Source organism: Pelophylax lessonae (assembly GCF_965119305.1).
Source record: "Pelophylax lessonae genome assembly, chromosome: 13".
NCBI classification, from domain to species: Eukaryota; Metazoa; Chordata; class Amphibia; order Anura; family Ranidae; genus Pelophylax; species Pelophylax lessonae.
In genome coordinates, this window is record NC_138780.1 from 144,176,539 (window position 1) to 144,195,014 (window position 18,476).

The 18,476-nt window shown below is 44.2% G+C and overlaps 1 protein-coding gene across 2 annotated transcripts in view; it reads left to right on the forward strand.

Annotated features, from left to right (window-relative positions):
• Positions 1–18,476, forward strand: part of LRRC9 (leucine rich repeat containing 9) — a 174,702-nt gene that overhangs the window by 151,031 nt on the left and 5,195 nt on the right. For both annotated transcript variants that reach the window (XM_082275541.1, XM_082275542.1), the window contains exon 31: positions 13,756–13,903. In XM_082275541.1, the coding sequence (XP_082131667.1) occupies positions 13,756–13,903 (148 nt within the window). The remainder of the gene's footprint in view (positions 1–13,755; positions 13,904–18,476) is intronic.

The window sequence follows — 18,476 nt, forward strand, 5'->3', positions numbered from 1 at the left end:
CTAAGGAGTTTTGATACTTCTAATAATGCTTGCTACTAAACTGAATACCTAGAGCAGAGAGGGGGGTTATATATTAGCTGAGGACAGCCCATGGGTGTAGCCAAGTGTTTTTTGTTCTGCCTAGTTCTACTCCTGGAGGAGGCAATATAACCCAGTAGTTATGATTTATGGAGCGCTGTGTCCATCGATGAACTCTGAGAAATGTATTTTACGGTGAGTAAAAAAATCCCATTTTATGACTGTTATTCGCTCCTTATTCAGAGCAAGAAAATCCATATTCCACAAGATTTACCATTACAAGTCTTACTTTGCCTGGTATGAGGACAAGAGGCTCCAGGAAATACATTATCTTGTGTATTATTTTTTTTAACCATGTTTTTATTAAAGCTTTACAATACAAAAAAAAAAAAAAGCATAGAGGTCACATACCTGAGTAGCAGGCTGGACATAACTAGAAATAAAAGGCTCCTGTGTACACAATCTACACATCCAATTGTAATTAATAACATGAATGCTGTGTATATCAGTAGAACATAGTCATCAATACAGCCCAAATAATGACAGTAGTAAAATGTATCAGATGTATTGGGGCACCCAATAACATAAGAGAAAAACAGGGACTGCGGACATGGTACAGGAGATGCAGGGGCTGCAGGCATGGTGGAGGAGATGAAGGGGCTGCGGGCATGGTACATGCAGGACTGTGGGCATGGTACAGGAGAGGCAGTGCTGCGGGCATGGTGCAGGAGATGCAGAGGCTGCGGGCATGGTACAGGAGATGCAGGGGCTGCGGGCATGGTGTAGGAGATGCAGGGGCCGCGGGCATGGTGCAGGAGATGCAGGGGCTGCAGGCATGGTGTAGGAGATGCAGGGCTGCGGGGATGATGCAGGGCTGTGGGCATGGTACATGCAGGGCTGTGGTCATGGTACAGGAGAGGCGTAAATGTATGCTCTCCCGGCAATTAAGGCCCGCGCTGTAGCCGTCTTTCAGCTATAGCGCGGGCCTGAAGAGGTTAAATACCAATGGTATTTGAAATATGCAGCATGAAGGGTATTAATGCATTAGTAACCAGTGTCCGTTAAATAACCCCTTTGTGCTGCATTAGTGGCAGTGGTGTCAGTGTTGATAAACCCCTACATGCTGCAACATAAAGAGGTTAATTAACTGACAATGGTCACTAATGCATTAATCCCCTTCATGCTGCATATATAAAATACCATTGATAATTAATTAACCTCACCCTTCTGACCCCCCCTCAGTTAGCTGAATAATCAGTAGATGCCCCCCTGCTTACTTTTTACATTCACTGCCCGGTTGCTTCCTCCTCTTAAGTCGCACTCACTTGCTGCCCGGCTGCTCTCTATGGTACTCTCCCAGCCCACCTCCCGGCTGGCATCTCGGTGACGTCACACCTCGCTGGGACTCAGAAGTGCCTGTCAGGCAGAGATTACTCTGCGGCTTCACCTGACGGGAAGTAAAGGCTGGGTCCCAGGCTTGTGCTGGGTGCAGGAACGCACTTGGCACATCATTGCAGGCAGCTCATTGTAGTCCCTTCTGCCCACCCCTTGTACCGGCCCTGGCTGCGAGCTGTGCTGGCCGCACGGCGCCCATGTTGCCCATGGTGCCCTGTACGGCCGCACAGCTCGCACACCCCAAAGCCTGGCCCTGTGCTCCGCGGCCACCCCGGAGATATGTTACATAGTAGTTGAGGTTAAATAAAGACCACAGTCCATCCAGTTCAACCTATACAGGTGTGTGTGTCAGTGGCCTGATCATTTATCATAACCCTGAATGTTGTGATCTGTGAGATGCACGTCCAAGAGTCTTTTAAAAGTAGCCATACTCCCTTCAGCTACCACCATTGTGGAAGAGAGTTCCACGTTCTCACCGCCCTTACAGCGAAGAACACCTTACACAGCGTAAGGTTAAACCGCCTCTCCTCTAATCTCATTGTGTGACCATGTGTCCTCTTGCACTCCGGGAAACCCGCATCCAATTCGCATAAGTGTGAACCCAGCCTAAGGATAACTTTGAGGATGAGTCTACAAAAGGGCGTCAATAATGGTCTGTAGAAATACTAATCGTGAGGTTGTGCCATAAACATTTAGGTATCCGGTTTCTCAGTGGAGTAGTAAAAAACCAAGAGGATTTCAAGTCACTACTTTCCAAACAGCCAGCGACCAACAAAATGAACCTCCCTAACAGTATGCATTAAAAATCAGGGGTTTAGTTGCACACATTTGCAAATAAATGCGTAAGCTGCAGGCCACGGCAAGGCACCCTGATATCAATTCTGTCCTTTGATCCAGCACATGGAAGCACATGCTTGACTTCACTATGAGGCTTCCTATTTTCTGACATTCGATACCCACGGAGTCTATATACAGGGATACATAAGAGAACCCATATTCAGAAACTGCGGGAGGACCAGCGGCACCGCGAATGCACTGGGAGGAGGAATAAGCTTTCTTTAAGCCTGAATGATCCCCCTGCCGTAAGGTAGGAGGGGATCCAACGTTTCTGGTGAGTTTTTCTGACACACCCCCCCCCCCCTCCCCAAGCACAGCGGTGGTCCCTCGCCTCTTTCCATTTCAAGCAATACTCTACCTGGATCTGTTTTTGGGCTCCTACCTTGGATTTACATCCCTGCATGGTGTACTATTACACCCAGCATAGACTGATCTTTATGAACACTAATAATTGTTATCTTTAATAAGGACTATTTATATCATTATTCCTTTCAGAGCCTGTTTGTTACATACTGCATTAGGGTCTATGATGCGTGCGGGCTTTATATGTTTTCATGGTATCGTTATATATTTTTGAAATTTAATCACCATTTCACATTTACACATTTTAGTTGCAAGCGCAGAAAACGTGGAGTATATTATTACCCCTCTTTTTATTTCTTATTTTATCTCAGTGGCAGGAGGAGTTTTTTTGCGGCTGCACATCTTATTTACACATTTTTCACATTTATACTTGTTTATTATTTATTAATTCCTATAGAAATTTGTGGTGCACATATTTAATAATTTTTTTATTTCTGAGGTGACCCATAGGCGCAGGTGCACAAACCCCCTTTTTCTAGTTTTTTCCACCCTGATATCTGCAGTCCCTAACTCTACCTTTAAAAAGTCTTTAGAGACTCTTTAATGGTAGAGTTAGGATCTGCAGATATCAGGGTGCCTTACCATGGCATGCAGCTTACGCATGTATTTGCAAATGTGTGCAACTAAACCCCTGGTTTTTAATGCATACTGTTAGGCAGGTTTATTCGGTTGGTCGCTGGCTGGTTGGTAAGTAGTGACTGGAAATCCCCTTGCTTTTTTGATGAGCGTTTGCCCTTCCAGTGCTCCTTACTATCAATACCAATTATAGGTGGGGGAGGTGACCACTTTTTGTATTATGGAGTAGTACATCCAACCTGCCCAAGTATCCCTGAGTTTATCTTGCTGATTTTTATCCGGGTTTACCCAATGTTTCCATGATCTTATCCACCTCTCTAGTCCAATCAAGTAGAGCGGGACAGATGGCTTATTTCCAGACATGTGGAAAAAGAGATTTTGCTACATTAAGCAGATGAGGAAAAACACTTTTCTTATAGAATTGACCAGACAATGTGGTAGAATAAAAATTGAATAGGGGTACCTGCTATGGGTGTAAGGATCAGTTTTTTTTTTTTTTTTTTTATTTAAAATTTTCAAGTTTAACAAAACATGTAACAAGCATTTTCAGATACATGGCGGTAAAATAAACAACATTACGAGCAGGAAGAGGAGAAATAGGGTTAAGGGGGGGTCCGAAATCAATGTCCTAGTACTGGGCAGGAGATGGCTTAGAAGGGGTTGCACCAGCGGGGGGGGGGGGGGGTCATGTAATTGGAAAATGAAGGTATCAGGGGGGGAGTCCAGAGTTTTAGAGATATGGCTTAGGAAAATGTTCCATTTGGCGTGAAAGGTGCTGGTCGCAGAGGGGGCCAAAAAGTCCGTGTTGAGGCGGTCGATGGAAAGGAGTGTGGTTAGCTCTGACCGCAACATAGATATGTGGGGGGGGGGGGGAGGTTGCTATCCATTGTTTCAAGATCAAACGCCTGGCAATGAGCAAGGTGGTTAGGATCCAAAGACGAGATGAATCGGCTGAGGTGCTTGACCATTTCTGTAGACGCTTGTCCCAATATCCGAAGAGCAAGAGGAGAGGGTCTTTCGGTGACTGTTGCTATGAATGCTAGGACCTGGTCCCAGAACGCTGATATCAGTGAGCAGTCCCAAAACTTGTGGAAAAGGAAAGGTCGCTCAGCAAGGCAAAGAGGACATTTATGAGCATCCGTTATTGTCTTGTCCGATAAGAAAGGCACATGCGCTCTATGGAAGATTATAAGTTGTGTTTCCTTCCAGGTAGAATTAGGGGTGAGTCCGAGAGTGGTCCGGAGACCGCTAATCATCTTGGGTAGTGTGTCCTCTCCCGGGAAGTCCTTGAGCCAGTTCGAAGCAGAAGATGTAAAGGAGGCGGGTGGACAGTGCTGCATAAGTGGTTTATAGATATACGAGATGATGTACTTGCCAGAGTCCAGTAAGGTGTCAATGAGTGAGAGTCTGAACCTGTTGTCGGGCTTGGTTGAGGTGCCACGAATAAAGTGGCGGCATTGCGTCAGGTAGAAAGAATCTGAGGGTGGCAAATCGTGTGTCTCTGAGATTGCAGAGGAAGAAAGCAGGAGTCCCGTTTGTGGGTTGCAAAGTTGAACGAAGTTGACCAGTCCCTTCGATTCCCATCCTTTGTAGACCGCATGATCCAAGCCGGGGGGGGGGGGGGGAAGCAGGGTTACCCCGGATCGGGAGATGTTTGGAGAAATACAAAGGCAATTTTAAAAGTTTCCTCACTTCCCTCCACGCAATAACCGTATCCCTCAGGAGCAGGTTATGACGTAGTGCAGGTGGAAGTTGGACCCATTTGGCATGGAGGAGTGCGACTAACGTGAATGGGCCGGACATCTAGGATTCCAACTCAAAATTTGAGTATTGCGAAGTCCGAGATATCCAATCCAATGCCACTCTCAATAAACATGATAGGTTATACAATCGCAAGTCAGGAAAATTTATACCCGCGTCTCGCCTGGGGAGGCACAGTTTTTTTGAGGAGATGCGAGGTCTCTTCCCTCTCCAAAGAAACCGGGAGAATGCCCTGGAAAGATCCTGTACATCCTTATGTTTAATCAATAATGGTAGAGTTTAAAGGAAATACAAAATGCGGGCAAAACTGACCATTTTTATCAGGTGGCATCTCCTCAAGAGAGACAGCGGCAATTCCCTCCAGTTTTCCAGTTCCCCTTTAATCTTGGCAAACAACGGCGGGTAGTTGAGAGTGTAAATAGATGCGGGAGTCCTTCCAATTTTTATACCAAGATAGGTAATAGAGTGTGTCGCAATTTTAAAAGGAGAGTTTGATTCCCATGCGCGGGTTGTGCCCGAACCCAGGGGGAGAATCTCGCTTTTGGAGTAGTTAATTTTGAGGCCCGAGCATTTCTTTAAGGCATCAAAAGTGGAGACAATCGTGGGAATGTCGTCAGAAGGGCAGGAGGTGAAGAGGAGAACGTCATCAGCGAACAGAGAGATCCTCAGGTCGTGGTGACCCAGGCGGACCCCGTGTAGGGGGGCTTTACCGGAGAGATAGCTGGACAGGGGTTCCATCACCAGATTAAACAGTAATGGAGACAGTGGGCAACCTTGGCGTGTGCCTTTGAACAGTCTGAAGTCCTCAGTCATGGAACCCCCTACGCAGAGTCTAGCAGTCGGGGATGCGTACATGGAAGTTATCAGTCGGACAAACGGGCCTTGGAAACCCATGGTATCTAACACCTTACGCAGCCAGACAAAATTGACTCTGTCAAATGCCTTTTCGGCATCTAAAGTGACTACAGCTAGGTCTTTGGTGGGGTGCAACCGAGCTTGTTCAAGTACCAATAACACTTTTCAGATATTAGCCGTGGCCGAACAGCCTTTAGTGAAGCCGGATTGCGCCGGATGGATCAGGTGGGGCATGATAAGTGCCAGACGCGAGGCTACAATTTTTGACAAGATTTTCACGTCGAGATTAAGTAATGAGATAGGGCAATAGGATCCCGGTTCTAGTGGGTCTTTTCCCTTTTTTGCAAGCAGTTTGATTATAGCCTGGTTACCCGTCGGTAGGTAGGGCCCGCCGTCCCATATGTACGTGTATACCGCCACCAGAGTAGGAACCAGACTAGCCGTGATTGATTTGTAGAATTCCCCTGTGAGGCTGTCTGGACCAGGTGATTTACTAGCCGTGAGGTGTTTTATCGTGTGTGCAACTTCTTCCGCCGATATCGGGGCGTTTAACGCGTCCAGATGTGCAGAACTGATGCGAGGGAGTCCCGTGCCCGACAAAAACATGTCACCCGACGCGTCATCCACGTCTTCCGGACCAAAAAGCGAAGAGTGAAAGTCTCTCATGATACGCTGCACGCCTTGAGGGGATGAGTCGACCATGCCCGAGGAGTCCCGCAGAGACCCAATATGTGTGGGGGACGGCCGACCCTTGCACATTCTCGCCGACAGTTTGCCAGCCTTGTTGCCGAACCTGTGCAAGGACGCGGCAAAGTGAGCCGTGCGGATGCGTTCGACTTCATCAGCCCATTCATCAAAATTCTTTTTTGCTAGGAGCCAGGTTTCCTTGACTGTCGGGATGTCCACCAGGAGTAAATTGCGCTGTGCCTCGCGGAGACGTTCGCTCGCCGATTTGTAGCCGCTGTTAGCGTGCCGTTTGTACGCCGCCGCGTAGGAGATGATACGGCCTCTCAGAAAGGTCTTGCCCGCTTCCCAAAACAAATGAGGGGAGGAGTGATCCGCATTAGAGTCAGAATATTCCCGCCATGCGCGTTTAAGATACGTATTGAAGTCAGCGTTGTTGGCCAGGAAGGAGGGGAACCGCCATATCAGGGGGACAGTAGGGGAGCCGGTGAAGTCAAGGGATAAGGAGAGAGGAGAGTGGTCCGATATCGCCATGTCATTAATTACTGCGTCCTGTGTCAGTGAGAGGAGGGAGTCCGAGCAGAACAGATAGTCAATTCTCGTGAAAGTTTTGTGGGGGTGGGAGTAGAAGGTATATTCATGGTCAGTCGGGTGGAAATGACGTCATACGTCAGTTAGTGATAGAGAGTCTATGAGCGTGGCTAGAGGTGTGAGGGAACCGACCATACGAGGACGTGCAGCTGAGGGGGACAATGACTTATCGAGAACCGGGTCCATGACAGCGTGGGCGATGTGGGAGAGTCAGGGTTCGTGTGGATAACACAGAATAAAAGGACTGGTCAAAAACGTTAGGAGTGTACACATTAGATATGACAAATTCCTTACTATTGATGTGGATGTGAAACATAGCGGCCCTCTGTATCCGCATCCACCGAAAGGAGTTCTACTGGGAGACGTTTATGGAATAGAATGAGAACACCAGCCTTGCGCCCGAACGCTGCCGAGCCCACCACCTTACCCACCCAAAGTTTTTCCATGCGAGCCATGTCTTCAGATGAAAGGTGCGATTCCTGGATAAGAGCTATATCGGCCCGGAGGCGTTTAAGATGCCTCAGGACTTTCATTCTCTTAGCCGGGGATCTGAGACCCTTAACATTCCAGGATATCAGCGTCATATCCTAACCTGGGAAGTTAGATGTGTGCAGTAACCGAGAGAGGACCTAACCATAATCATGGGGATAGCAAAGTTTTACCAAATTAAGTGAAACCACCTGATTGGAAGAGTTTGCCAAGCGTATGCAGCAACCATAAGAAGTCTGACCCCTAGGGAGGGAGGAACAGGGAAAAAGGAGACCGGAAAACTGGGTGGGAGAGACAAAAAATACAAAATAAGCACAACAACATAGTCGCAAGGACTTCACTTTTTTCCGCATCTGTATGCGATGGAGCACAGCTCCCCAAGTGTGCCTCCAGACATGAAACGGGGCAAAGTGGGCCCTAATAAAGATCGTGTCTGCAGAAACCTGGGTCGCAACCTACGATCGAGCGTAGTGCAGCCATGGCATAGAGAGCAGTACAAAAGAAAGGAACGTGTAAACAGCAGAGTTAGAACAACAATAACATTAAAATACATAACAAATTTCCAATAGTAGAGGATGAGCTTACGATTTCAGCCGTCAGATGGCAGGAGCCACCCGGGAGCCAGGCCCGGAGGAAAACGCTCCTATGGCACACTCAGAGGTAAACAGCACAACGAGTCCCTGAGTATGTTCAGCGAGGGGGACCAGAGCGGCCAGAGCTAACCACATCGGAGTACCGTTGCAGTTTTGGGGATTCCTTCCTGGGGCTGTGAGGGACGTCCGGTCTGGAAAAGGAGAGGGATTTAGCAGAGTTGTTGTGACCTGATTCGCCATGGTGGAGAGAGCGGACAAATTTTTCTGCCTCCGCAGGATCCTGAAAGGAGAGTTGATTGCCGTTCGGGGCACGAAGGCGCAATGTCGCCGGGTAGGCCAGGGTAAACTTTATGCGTTCCTGATGGAGCTGTGAGCATACGGTTTGAAAAGTTTTGCGTTTTTTTTTTTTTTGCAACGTCAACTGAGTAGTCTGCAAAGATAAGAATTTTCATACCTTCGATCTGGAAATTAGGAGTTTGGCGGAACTTCTGAAGGATGGCAGATTTGTCTGCGTAATTCAAGTATTTCGCGATAACAGGGCGGGGGGCCTTACGTTCTTCAGAGTAGAGACCCATTCTGTGAGCCCGTTCCACTACACAAGTCCCTTGTATGCCCAGGGCTGCAGGGATTTTCCACGCACAGATTTCAGGGATTGCTAAAGGTGCAACGGTTTCTGGAATCCCTATGAATCTTAAGTTGCTCCGCCGAGATCTATTTTCCAGGTCCTCCAGTTTGTCCATGATAAGGCGGTTCAATTTGTCCTGGGATTGTTCTGTGCCTTGCATTTGGTACAGTTCGTCCTCAACATTGGAGATCCGACTTTCTGCCTCATTGAGGCAGTGCGAGTGAGACTCCAGCTCCTTCCTAATTGCAGCCATGCCTGCAGTCACGGCCTGCTCCACTGATGCTGTGATTGTGGGGGCGAGCAGGGCTACCACCGCCTCCTCTCAGTGGAGGGGTCTGGAGCGGAGGAGGGTGCAGCTGTGGGTGGCCGGGGGTCTTCCTCTGGCAGCTTTGATGTATCCATCTCTGCAGGTTTCGCCGCCTTACCGGAGTAGGCCGCGATTTGTGCCAAGCCCGGAGGCCTCGAGGCCAGTTATTCTAAATACCGCTCCATGGCGGGGTAAGTTGCGGATATCGGCCGGTTCCGGATAGGGTCCTGAGGCAGGTAGGGGTAGCCTGAGGCGGGCTGGAGGTGGCTGGCAGGTTTTACAAGCCGGTTTACTGGGGCACACCGCGGGAGCTGCTAAGGACCCAGCTACTCCATGCGGTACCGAAACCGGAAGTTGGGGATCAGTTTTTAATAAAAACAGGTTTTCAAATTTTATGAGATTTTTTGTATATACAATAATAAGTGACACAATGACATCAGTCGTAAGAAGCATCCAGATTGCATGGGATTGGTATTCCCCAGCTACTTGCTATTTAGTTCCATCATCAATTGAAAAAAACTGGAGATGGTTCCCAATAGGTGGGGATATTCAACGCGTTTTGAAAAAATACAAATAAAATCTTCTTCAGGGATTTTTACCACTTTCTGCAACATAGAATAATCGGTCTTTAGAATCAACAAACATTATATTTTTACATTAACTTCATTTTATATATTTAACAAGTGCTCACATTGTTCGTTATCCTTCACTATAGTGTTCCCAAGGCCCAAAGAAAATTACATGTCATCACTGTGACACCATATTCACGCTATACAGAGACAGCTGGATCATAGTCCAAAGGTTTTGACAGCCTAGCTTAAAAAGGGATAGACCAAAATAAGTAATATGGATTTTCAAATATTTCTAAAGTTTTCTAAATTACAGTATTTGGGTATGTTTGTTTTTTTATTGTTATTTCAGTTTTTGTTCTGTTTTGTTGTCATAGAATGCGCTGTAATTTTAACTTGTGCTGCATTTTGTGTGAGTGTTTCTTCTTGGCCCTGTGATTTCATGGAACGCTGTGTATTTTCATGGATATGCCCACCACAGGAAGACCCCTATAATCAGTTAGGGGGCCCTACAAACTCTCAGGCATTCAAGACATCCTGTGTCGGAGACGTTCTTTCTCCAATATGGTGTCTACTGGTTTCCGAATGTTGTCATCATGGGAACCAGAAATGACGCCGCAACGCATGACATCATTACAATGCGCATGCGCTGTATATTAGGACGCTGAAGACCGCGTTTGACGCCATTTTCTCTGTACATATTGCTGAGAATGGACAGGTGGAGTTTCTGGGAGCTTTTCTTTTGATCCACATGGGGGAATTACACAGAGACATGGATTGTACTCTCCTCTAAGGGGCTGGAAGTGTACAAGCACATTGCAGAGTTGTTCTGTGTAATATTTGTGCTCCATCTTATCTTTGTTTTGATGCTAACATACCTTGGAATGGATAATAATATTTGAAAATTCATATTACTTATTTTAATTATTCTCCCCCTTCTTTTCTCCCCCTTTTTAAACCAGGGTGTCAAAACCTTTTGGACTATGATCCAGCGGTCTCTGCATAACGTGAATAAGGTGTCACAGTGATGACATGGATTTTCTTTGGGTCTTGGGAACATTATAGCTAATGATAGCACACAGTGTGAGCACTTGTTAAATATATAAAATTAAGTTAATGTAAAAATATAATGTTTGTTGATTCTAAAGCCAGATTATTCTATGTTGCAGAAAGTGGTAAAAATTCCTGAAGAAGATTTTATTTGTATTTTTAAAAACGCGTTGGATATCCCCACCTATTGGGAACCATCTCCAGTTGTTTTCAATTGATGATGAAACTGAACAGCAAGTAGCTGGGGAATACCATTCCTATGCAATCTGGATGCTTCTTATGACTGTCACTTGTTATTGTATATACAAAAATAGCATAAAATTTGAAAAACTGTTGTTATATTTCTACTTTATAAGTGAAAAAATAAAATACATTTTTTAAATATTTATTGATGTTTGAATTGCCTTAAAAATCCAGTCAAAATAGGATATAAATTGTAAACTACAAAATGGGGTGCTGGCAATTACACCCTCAGCCATTTGAGCTTACTCTAGGGTCAGTTTTTTAATCCAAGGGGGGGGATTTCTTCCCAGAAGGCCTTAATCTTGGGACATGACCACCAAATAAATATGTAGGAACGTGCCCCTCTGGTTACAGCCCTGCCATCAGTGATGGTCAGTGGTAGTGAACATCTGTGCTAGTTGGAAGGAATTTTTTTACCATTTGGTATGGAATATCTTACATATTTTGGCCTTTCTTCAGTCTAGTCTTGATCAGCATCTAGCCCTGAGTACTTTAAAGGGACATGTTTCTGCCTTTTCCATTCTTTTCCAGAAATCTCTTGCCTCATAGTCCCTAATCAGGACTTTTGTTCATTAATTCACTCATATAAAGCCCCTAATTCAACCTCCTGTGTCACCGTTGGAATTAAAATCGGTGCTTTCAGTTTTGCAGAGACCTCCCTAACCCACCTTTTGAACCAATGACAGATTTTCCATTGGAAGACCTGGGGACAATTACTTCTGTTAGGTGAGTTTCCTGAGTTAGCAGCTCTTTATATAAAAATACATTTCTAGTTTTGCACAGGGACAAGGTGGCTTTGAGACCAAAATCTTCCTTCCTACTAAGAGGTCTCTTCTTTTTACCTCAGTTGAGGACATTGTACTTCCTTCCCTTTTTCCTGCCCAAAAATATGACAAAGAAACTGCCCCACATAGCCTAGATGTGGTCAGGGCTCTCAAGGTCTACAGCCTCTGCTCACAATGCTGAGTCTCTTTGTTATACCTGTAAGCCCTTGTAATGGACATTCTGCTTCCCACTCCGCTATTGCCAAGTGTATCAGGCAACTTATCTCCAGAGACTACGTCCTTTTCTTTTTTTTTTTGTGTGTGCTTAGGGCAGAATTGCTCTTTTGTCAGAGCCTGTTCCATCAGAGCTAATACTGTCAATTGTGCTTTTTGGAATCAGGCGACTACTTCCTTGATTTGAAAGGTTGCCATGGTTCTGGTTCCACTAGTTCTACCAGTTAGATGTTCAGGCCTTGGCTAATGGGAGCTTCAAATGGTGCATCAGGTTGTTATCTAGTGATTTTTTTCAGGTTCTTTAACACTTGTTTTTCTTGTGGGCCTCTTGAAAGTTTGGTTTTGATTTATTATTGCCCACCTTTCAGTGCATTGCTTGGGTATGTCTCATGGTCTGTGAATACAAGTCATATGTCCTGCACTGTAAGCTTAAGCTACATGGAATTTTGAATTCCTGTAAATTCCTGATCTAGGAAAATAATACAGGCCCCTCCCCTCTGTGTCTTGATCATTCCTTATTGTGTGCTAAAAAATTGAATCTCAAGGAGTGGGTGTGTGGGGGTGCCCTTGCAAGTTTTTTTTGTCAGTGACCAGTCACCTAAAAGTAGCTTGCATATATCCCATAGTCTTTGAATACAAGTCCTATGAACAAGCAATTTACAGGTAAGGAAAAGTTTTTGTTATCAGACTTTACTATATCTCTACTTATTACATTATATTACATTCAATAGATATAAATTGCTGTGCTAATCTCAATAAAATCAGTATAATAAAAACACAAATGAAAAGCATCTGACACAAAAAGATATGAATAGGGTATCTTCTAGGCAATGTTATAGGAGAGGTGTCGCGCTAATCCTAAATTAATGCAGACCAGTCCATCAATATGAGAGTCCACGTGAGGGATTGTGTCCACACCAGCCGATCAGAAGTGCAGGGAGAGAAAAAGAATCTGCCACCAAATGGAGTAACTAAATACTCTTACCATCAACCCAGACCCAAAGGGGTCTTGCAGCACCAACAATACAGGTATACTGGAATTCAGGTAAACTCCACTTCTCCCCCACAGCTTCCTAGTATTGTAATCGATGTTAAACCTTGGTAGCCTTGGTACTGTAATGAGTGGAGACCAATGGCCGACATCGTCAGGCAAGTTCAATTCTCAGGTCAGCGAGAGAAAGGAAAGTCTGAATCACTAGACCAATAATCCGTGTTGGGGTCACAAGCCAAGTTCAGTGCAGGAGAGAGTTTCGTAGTCGGGGTCACAAGCCAAAGTCGATTTCCAAACAGCAATAGAAGTAGTAAGCAGGGTCAGACCACAATAATCTGGCCTATTATATTACATATGTGTGTACATGTACAGTATCTCTTTCATGCATCTAGTATGAATTGCACAGATTTATGTATATCTGAACTGCTTATGTTACAAATGAAAGTATACCAGTTATATTTATAATGTGCTCTCTCCACACAATGAGGCTGGTTTCAAACACCAGAGAAGAAAAAAATAATATGTGATTTACTATTATTATTATTTTTTTGTACTTTAAATGAAAGCCAACACTTAAATGGTTGGTAGCAGCAACACATTTATAACATTTCTCCAATGTGCTGTTCACTGCTCCATTGAATAACTAAATGCACAAATAGATTACACAGTGGAACGTTGTAACAATTTACATGCTCATTTTTTATGTTTTTGTTTCCTTTTTTCCTATAGCAATATTTTGCTATAGGAAATTACAAGCAGGTTGTTATCTGTCAATTGATTGCAGGCTGAATAGACTGTTTTATGTTTCAGACAAGAAATCCAAGAATAATCCACGCAGTGTGAATGCTGAAATTGCTTTCAGGCCGCCCAGAGCACCAACAAATATTTCTACATCACACTTGGCACAAGCTGGTCCAAATCGGGCAGCACAAGTCAGCAATCTGGAACATGAAGGAAGGTGGGTACCATATAGAATCAACTCGTTGAGTCTTAGTCAATTAATGGGGAAGAAATTCCCTGTTTGCCAGGAATTTTCTATTGTAGTAAGGCAGAATGGGTCCTCGCCTCCCCTAATCCCGTTTGATAGTTGTCCTATTCAGCTCTATATAATCACTAATACTGACCAATTAATTTTATTTTTTAGTGGAAGCGGTGCAATTACCTGAATCTGACCTGGTATCAGCATCTTGCAATCCAATTTACCACAGTGCTCAGAGGAAAAATCAGCACACTTAGCCAGTTGTACTGCATTAAAAAAGAAAAATGTCTAAGTTCAGTGCATTAGAGTAATGCTGCATTTAATTAGCTAGATACAGGAAGATGCTACTAATAGTCTCAAAAGGTTGCGCAAAACTCTGTATCAATAAAAAATCTAATTCTAATACAATACCACAATTGTAAAAAGAACGAAAATGTGAAAAACTTAATGAAAGCATCAAAAACTTCACCAAAAATGACCATACAAAGCAAATAAAAAAAATGACAACTGGAAATCTGGTAACGAATTGATCAAAATAAAAATAATAATAATACTAATGTACACCCAGTGTGCAAATTTAAGTCACAAAGGCCTAAGGATAGTCCACAAATAACTTGTTTGTATAAATCCAGCACGCAGTGTTTCTCGGCCACCATACAACCACAAGTGCCACCTCCTTACCAGATCTCAATGATCTCTAATCCAAAAGAGGTCACTAGCGCTCTGATACCCATACAATGTCACTCAAGGGTACACTGCGGATCACTTCCCATCCTCCATCGAGTATCAGGGATCATCAACTCTGCTCAGGGATGGTGGGAAGGGGACAGCAAAAGACAGCATAGAGTAGTACTAGAGTAGCATAGAGTAGTACTGCCAAAAATACCCACTTTATTACATATATAATATGCCCATAATGCCCATAAGTATCTCAAGGTATACACAAGCAAAAAAAACACCTCACCGTTGAACACCGGCAGGCATAATTATGTCATAGTCCGTAGGCCCTGCCCTGTATTGTACTGCGTTGCTTATGTGCGTCAAGGAGGTAGGAGGAGATAATAGATTGATAAAAGGAAGAGCTTTTCAGTTTTCTGCTTCACTATGCAGTCACAGGCTATGGGAGGGACAAGACTTTTAAGACTTGATAAAAATATTAAACCTTCTGCCCTGCTAGACAGTGCTGTGTGGCAGAGCTGTGCATCTCTCAGAACTGTATAGACAAAGTTACAAATCCTTTGGCAGGTCGAATGGCTGACCTGCAGTGAGCCTTCCTATTTGTACGTGGAGTCTCTTAGAAATAGTCCAGGAAAAGTAAGGGAGGGAGAGGGGAATAGTTACCTGGGGTGTCATGTGGACAGCATGCCTAAAAGGGGGCAAAAATAAAGACAGTAGGATGAAAGAGAAAAGGGGTTTATTGAACAATTTGCATAACAGGCTAGTCAGCGAAGTGTGAAAATGCGTGAGACATCTCAACGTATGGTTTCGGGAGATACCTGGAGTAGCAGGATGAGTTCCACCTACATAACTTCTTAATGACATTAACGAGAACTCCTTGGTGAGAGGCTGCCGAAGTAGCTCCTATTCTGAAGGATAAATTGGGGTCTAAGCCTAGGTTCACTAGGAGGATGCGACAATGTTTAACCAATTAAGGACCAGGCCTATTTCTGACACTTGTTATTTACAAGTTAAAATCAGTAATTTTTGCTAGAAAATTACTTAGAACCCCCAAAAAATCAAATATTTATTTTATAGCAGAGACCCTAGGGAATAAAATGGAGATCATTACAATACTTTGTCACACCGTTTTTGCGCAGCGGTCTTACAAAAATAATTTCTTTGGAAAAATACACTTTTATGGTTTAAAAAATAAGAAAACAGTAAAGTTAGCCCAATTTTTTTCTATAATGTGAAAGAGAATGTTACGCCGAGTAAATGCATACCTAACATGTCATGCTTCTAAATTGTGCACGCTTGGAATGGCGACAAACTTTGGTACTTAAAAATCTCCGTAGGCAATGTTTTAAAAATTTCTACAGGTTACAAGTTTAGAGTTACAGAGGAAGTCTGGGGCTAGAAGTATTGCTCTTAACTCTAATGATCGCGGTGATACCTCACATGTGTGGTTTGAACACCGTTTACCTATGTGGGTGCGACTTGCGTATGCGTTCGCTTCTGCACGTGAGCTCGGAGGGACGAGGCGCTTTAAATTATTTTTTTTTTCTTTATTTTAACTTTTATTTTTTATTTTACGCTGTCCCTTTTAAAACCAATTTTTTTATCACTTTTATTCCTTTTACAAGGAATGTATACATCCCTTGTAATAGAAATAAGCAGAATGTGAGATCTGGGGTCACAAAGACCTCCAATCTCATATCTACACCTAAAAACAAATTTCTTTTTTTTTTGCAAGAAAAAAAAAATGGGCCCTTTAAGCCTGTTGGGAGGAAGCAATGTATGACGTCGCTCCGGTCCTCCAAGGCCATAGAGCCGAGTGGGGGCCCTCACTCGACTTCCTGCCTAGGACTACAATGGACCGGATAGTTTTCCCCGCTACCTACTTTAACATCAAAGTACCGATGTAAATACACAGTGAAGTGATTAAGGAATTGTGTTGTAGTAAGCGGTGTACTTGAGAATGGTAGGAGCGGGCTATCCTTGGGTTTGTCTGCCAACTGCACCATGAGTTGGTCTAGGACTGCTACGGGGCACCAAGCAGTATGGGTCTCAAAAAATATAATATCGGTGCCAACTCCAGTCTGCTGTGTCTTGCAGATATCTAGGTGCAACCAGAAATGGTTGGGGTATTTGATTAACTGTTTAATCAGGAGAATACAGGACTTAGTACCAGTAAACGTAAATTTGCCTGGTATTAGGTACCCATAGAAGGCCAGATATATAACTGCCTTGAGGACCAGGCTAGGTAGTAGCTCGAAGGGGGACCTTGAAAGCATATTGGACATGTTGCGGACTATATGCCCGGTAATTAGGAGCCTGCTGGCCAAAGCAGGGGGACTACTCTTCTGAATCCCCTTTAATATGACCTTTATGCGATATGCCAAAAAAAAAAAACAGAGGGTCTATCGGGGTGCAGTAAGGATGCAAAATGCGGAATTCCTGCCAAATATGTCTTATTGGTGTTGTGAGAAAGTTTAAGCTGGGAGTGGCATTAGGCTATGAAAGCCAGCAGGTATTTAACGTCATAGTAATTTGGACTGAGATACTGAGACTGGAATGACTTGAAAGTATTCCAAGCCGTATTGTACGCCTTTTTTGTTTTGGCTGATAGTGACTTGTCAATCAATGCAACCGCACAGGCCCAGTGAGTATCTAATCCAACAGTGAGTAGTGCAGGGCCAGAGTGGCAATGGCGTCTGTGTCTTGAACCTGCTTGAAAAACAGTGGATAATTAAATCATGATAAAGCATCCGCGGCTGTATTATCTACAACATTGTTGAATTTACAATGAAAATGGAATTTGTATTGGAGGGACAGCCAAATGAACCTGCGTATGAAGGACATGACAAGTAATGAACTGGACCTACCTTTGTTAATGATTTCGGAAATGGTCTGATTGCCTGTGGAGAAAACTACTGTGTTACCTGTCCATTGGTGACCCTCACACCTGTGCTGCGGAAACTATAGGGTAAATTTCAAAAAGTGATGACGTTTGTGCAAACCTGGGAATTGCCAGAATTTCGTCTGGCCACGATCCTGCTAACCAGTGAGTGCCAAAAATTGTTGCATAGCCTTTGGTAGCTTCAGCATCGGTATCAACTTGGGGAGATGACACTGACACTGCAGTAATGAACATGGCAATGCTATTCCAATGCTGAAGGAACTCGCCCCACACTTGAATCAGATAAGGCCGTGGGATCTAGTTTGATCCGAGAATCAGAGTCAGGGGCCATGGGTAACAATGCCAGCAACCTAGAAATGAAGGACCTAGCTTGGGGAATAATTCTCATAGCAAAATTTATATGGTCTCTAATTCTGGATAATTTGTCCGCAGGCAGACTAGCCTGCATGGCCTGGGTGTCATGAGTATCATGAGCTTCTGTAGATCAGTAGGGGCTTGTTGAGGACTTTCAATAAGAAGGTAATCGTCTAGATAGTGAATAATCCTCTGACAGTGTGCAGTGAAGCTTGAAGGCATCACAAATGTCGGCTTTAGACAGCCATGCGTACTTACCAATTCTGATAATGTACTGGATAGCTTGGTCAACTGATGTATACTTGAGTGAAAATTCCTCAGATGGGATCAAGGAATTAAGACTAGGCACATAAGAACAATGAGGTGCTGACAAATCGTAAATTAAACGTAATTTATTTGAGAATTTACCACTAACCAGACCAACCGGGTAACTCTCCAGTTGTGGAATGGCGGTGTCACGAAAGGCCCTATGATAAAACCGTTCCCTAGTTTGGCTTGGAGTAAACAATCCACTGTCTCCATATCTGTGGCTGTCGACAGTAGATTTTTACACTCAGTTGGGGATTGTGGTAATGAAATGAACCCTGTGTGGAACCCCTGTGTGAAACCATCTACGAA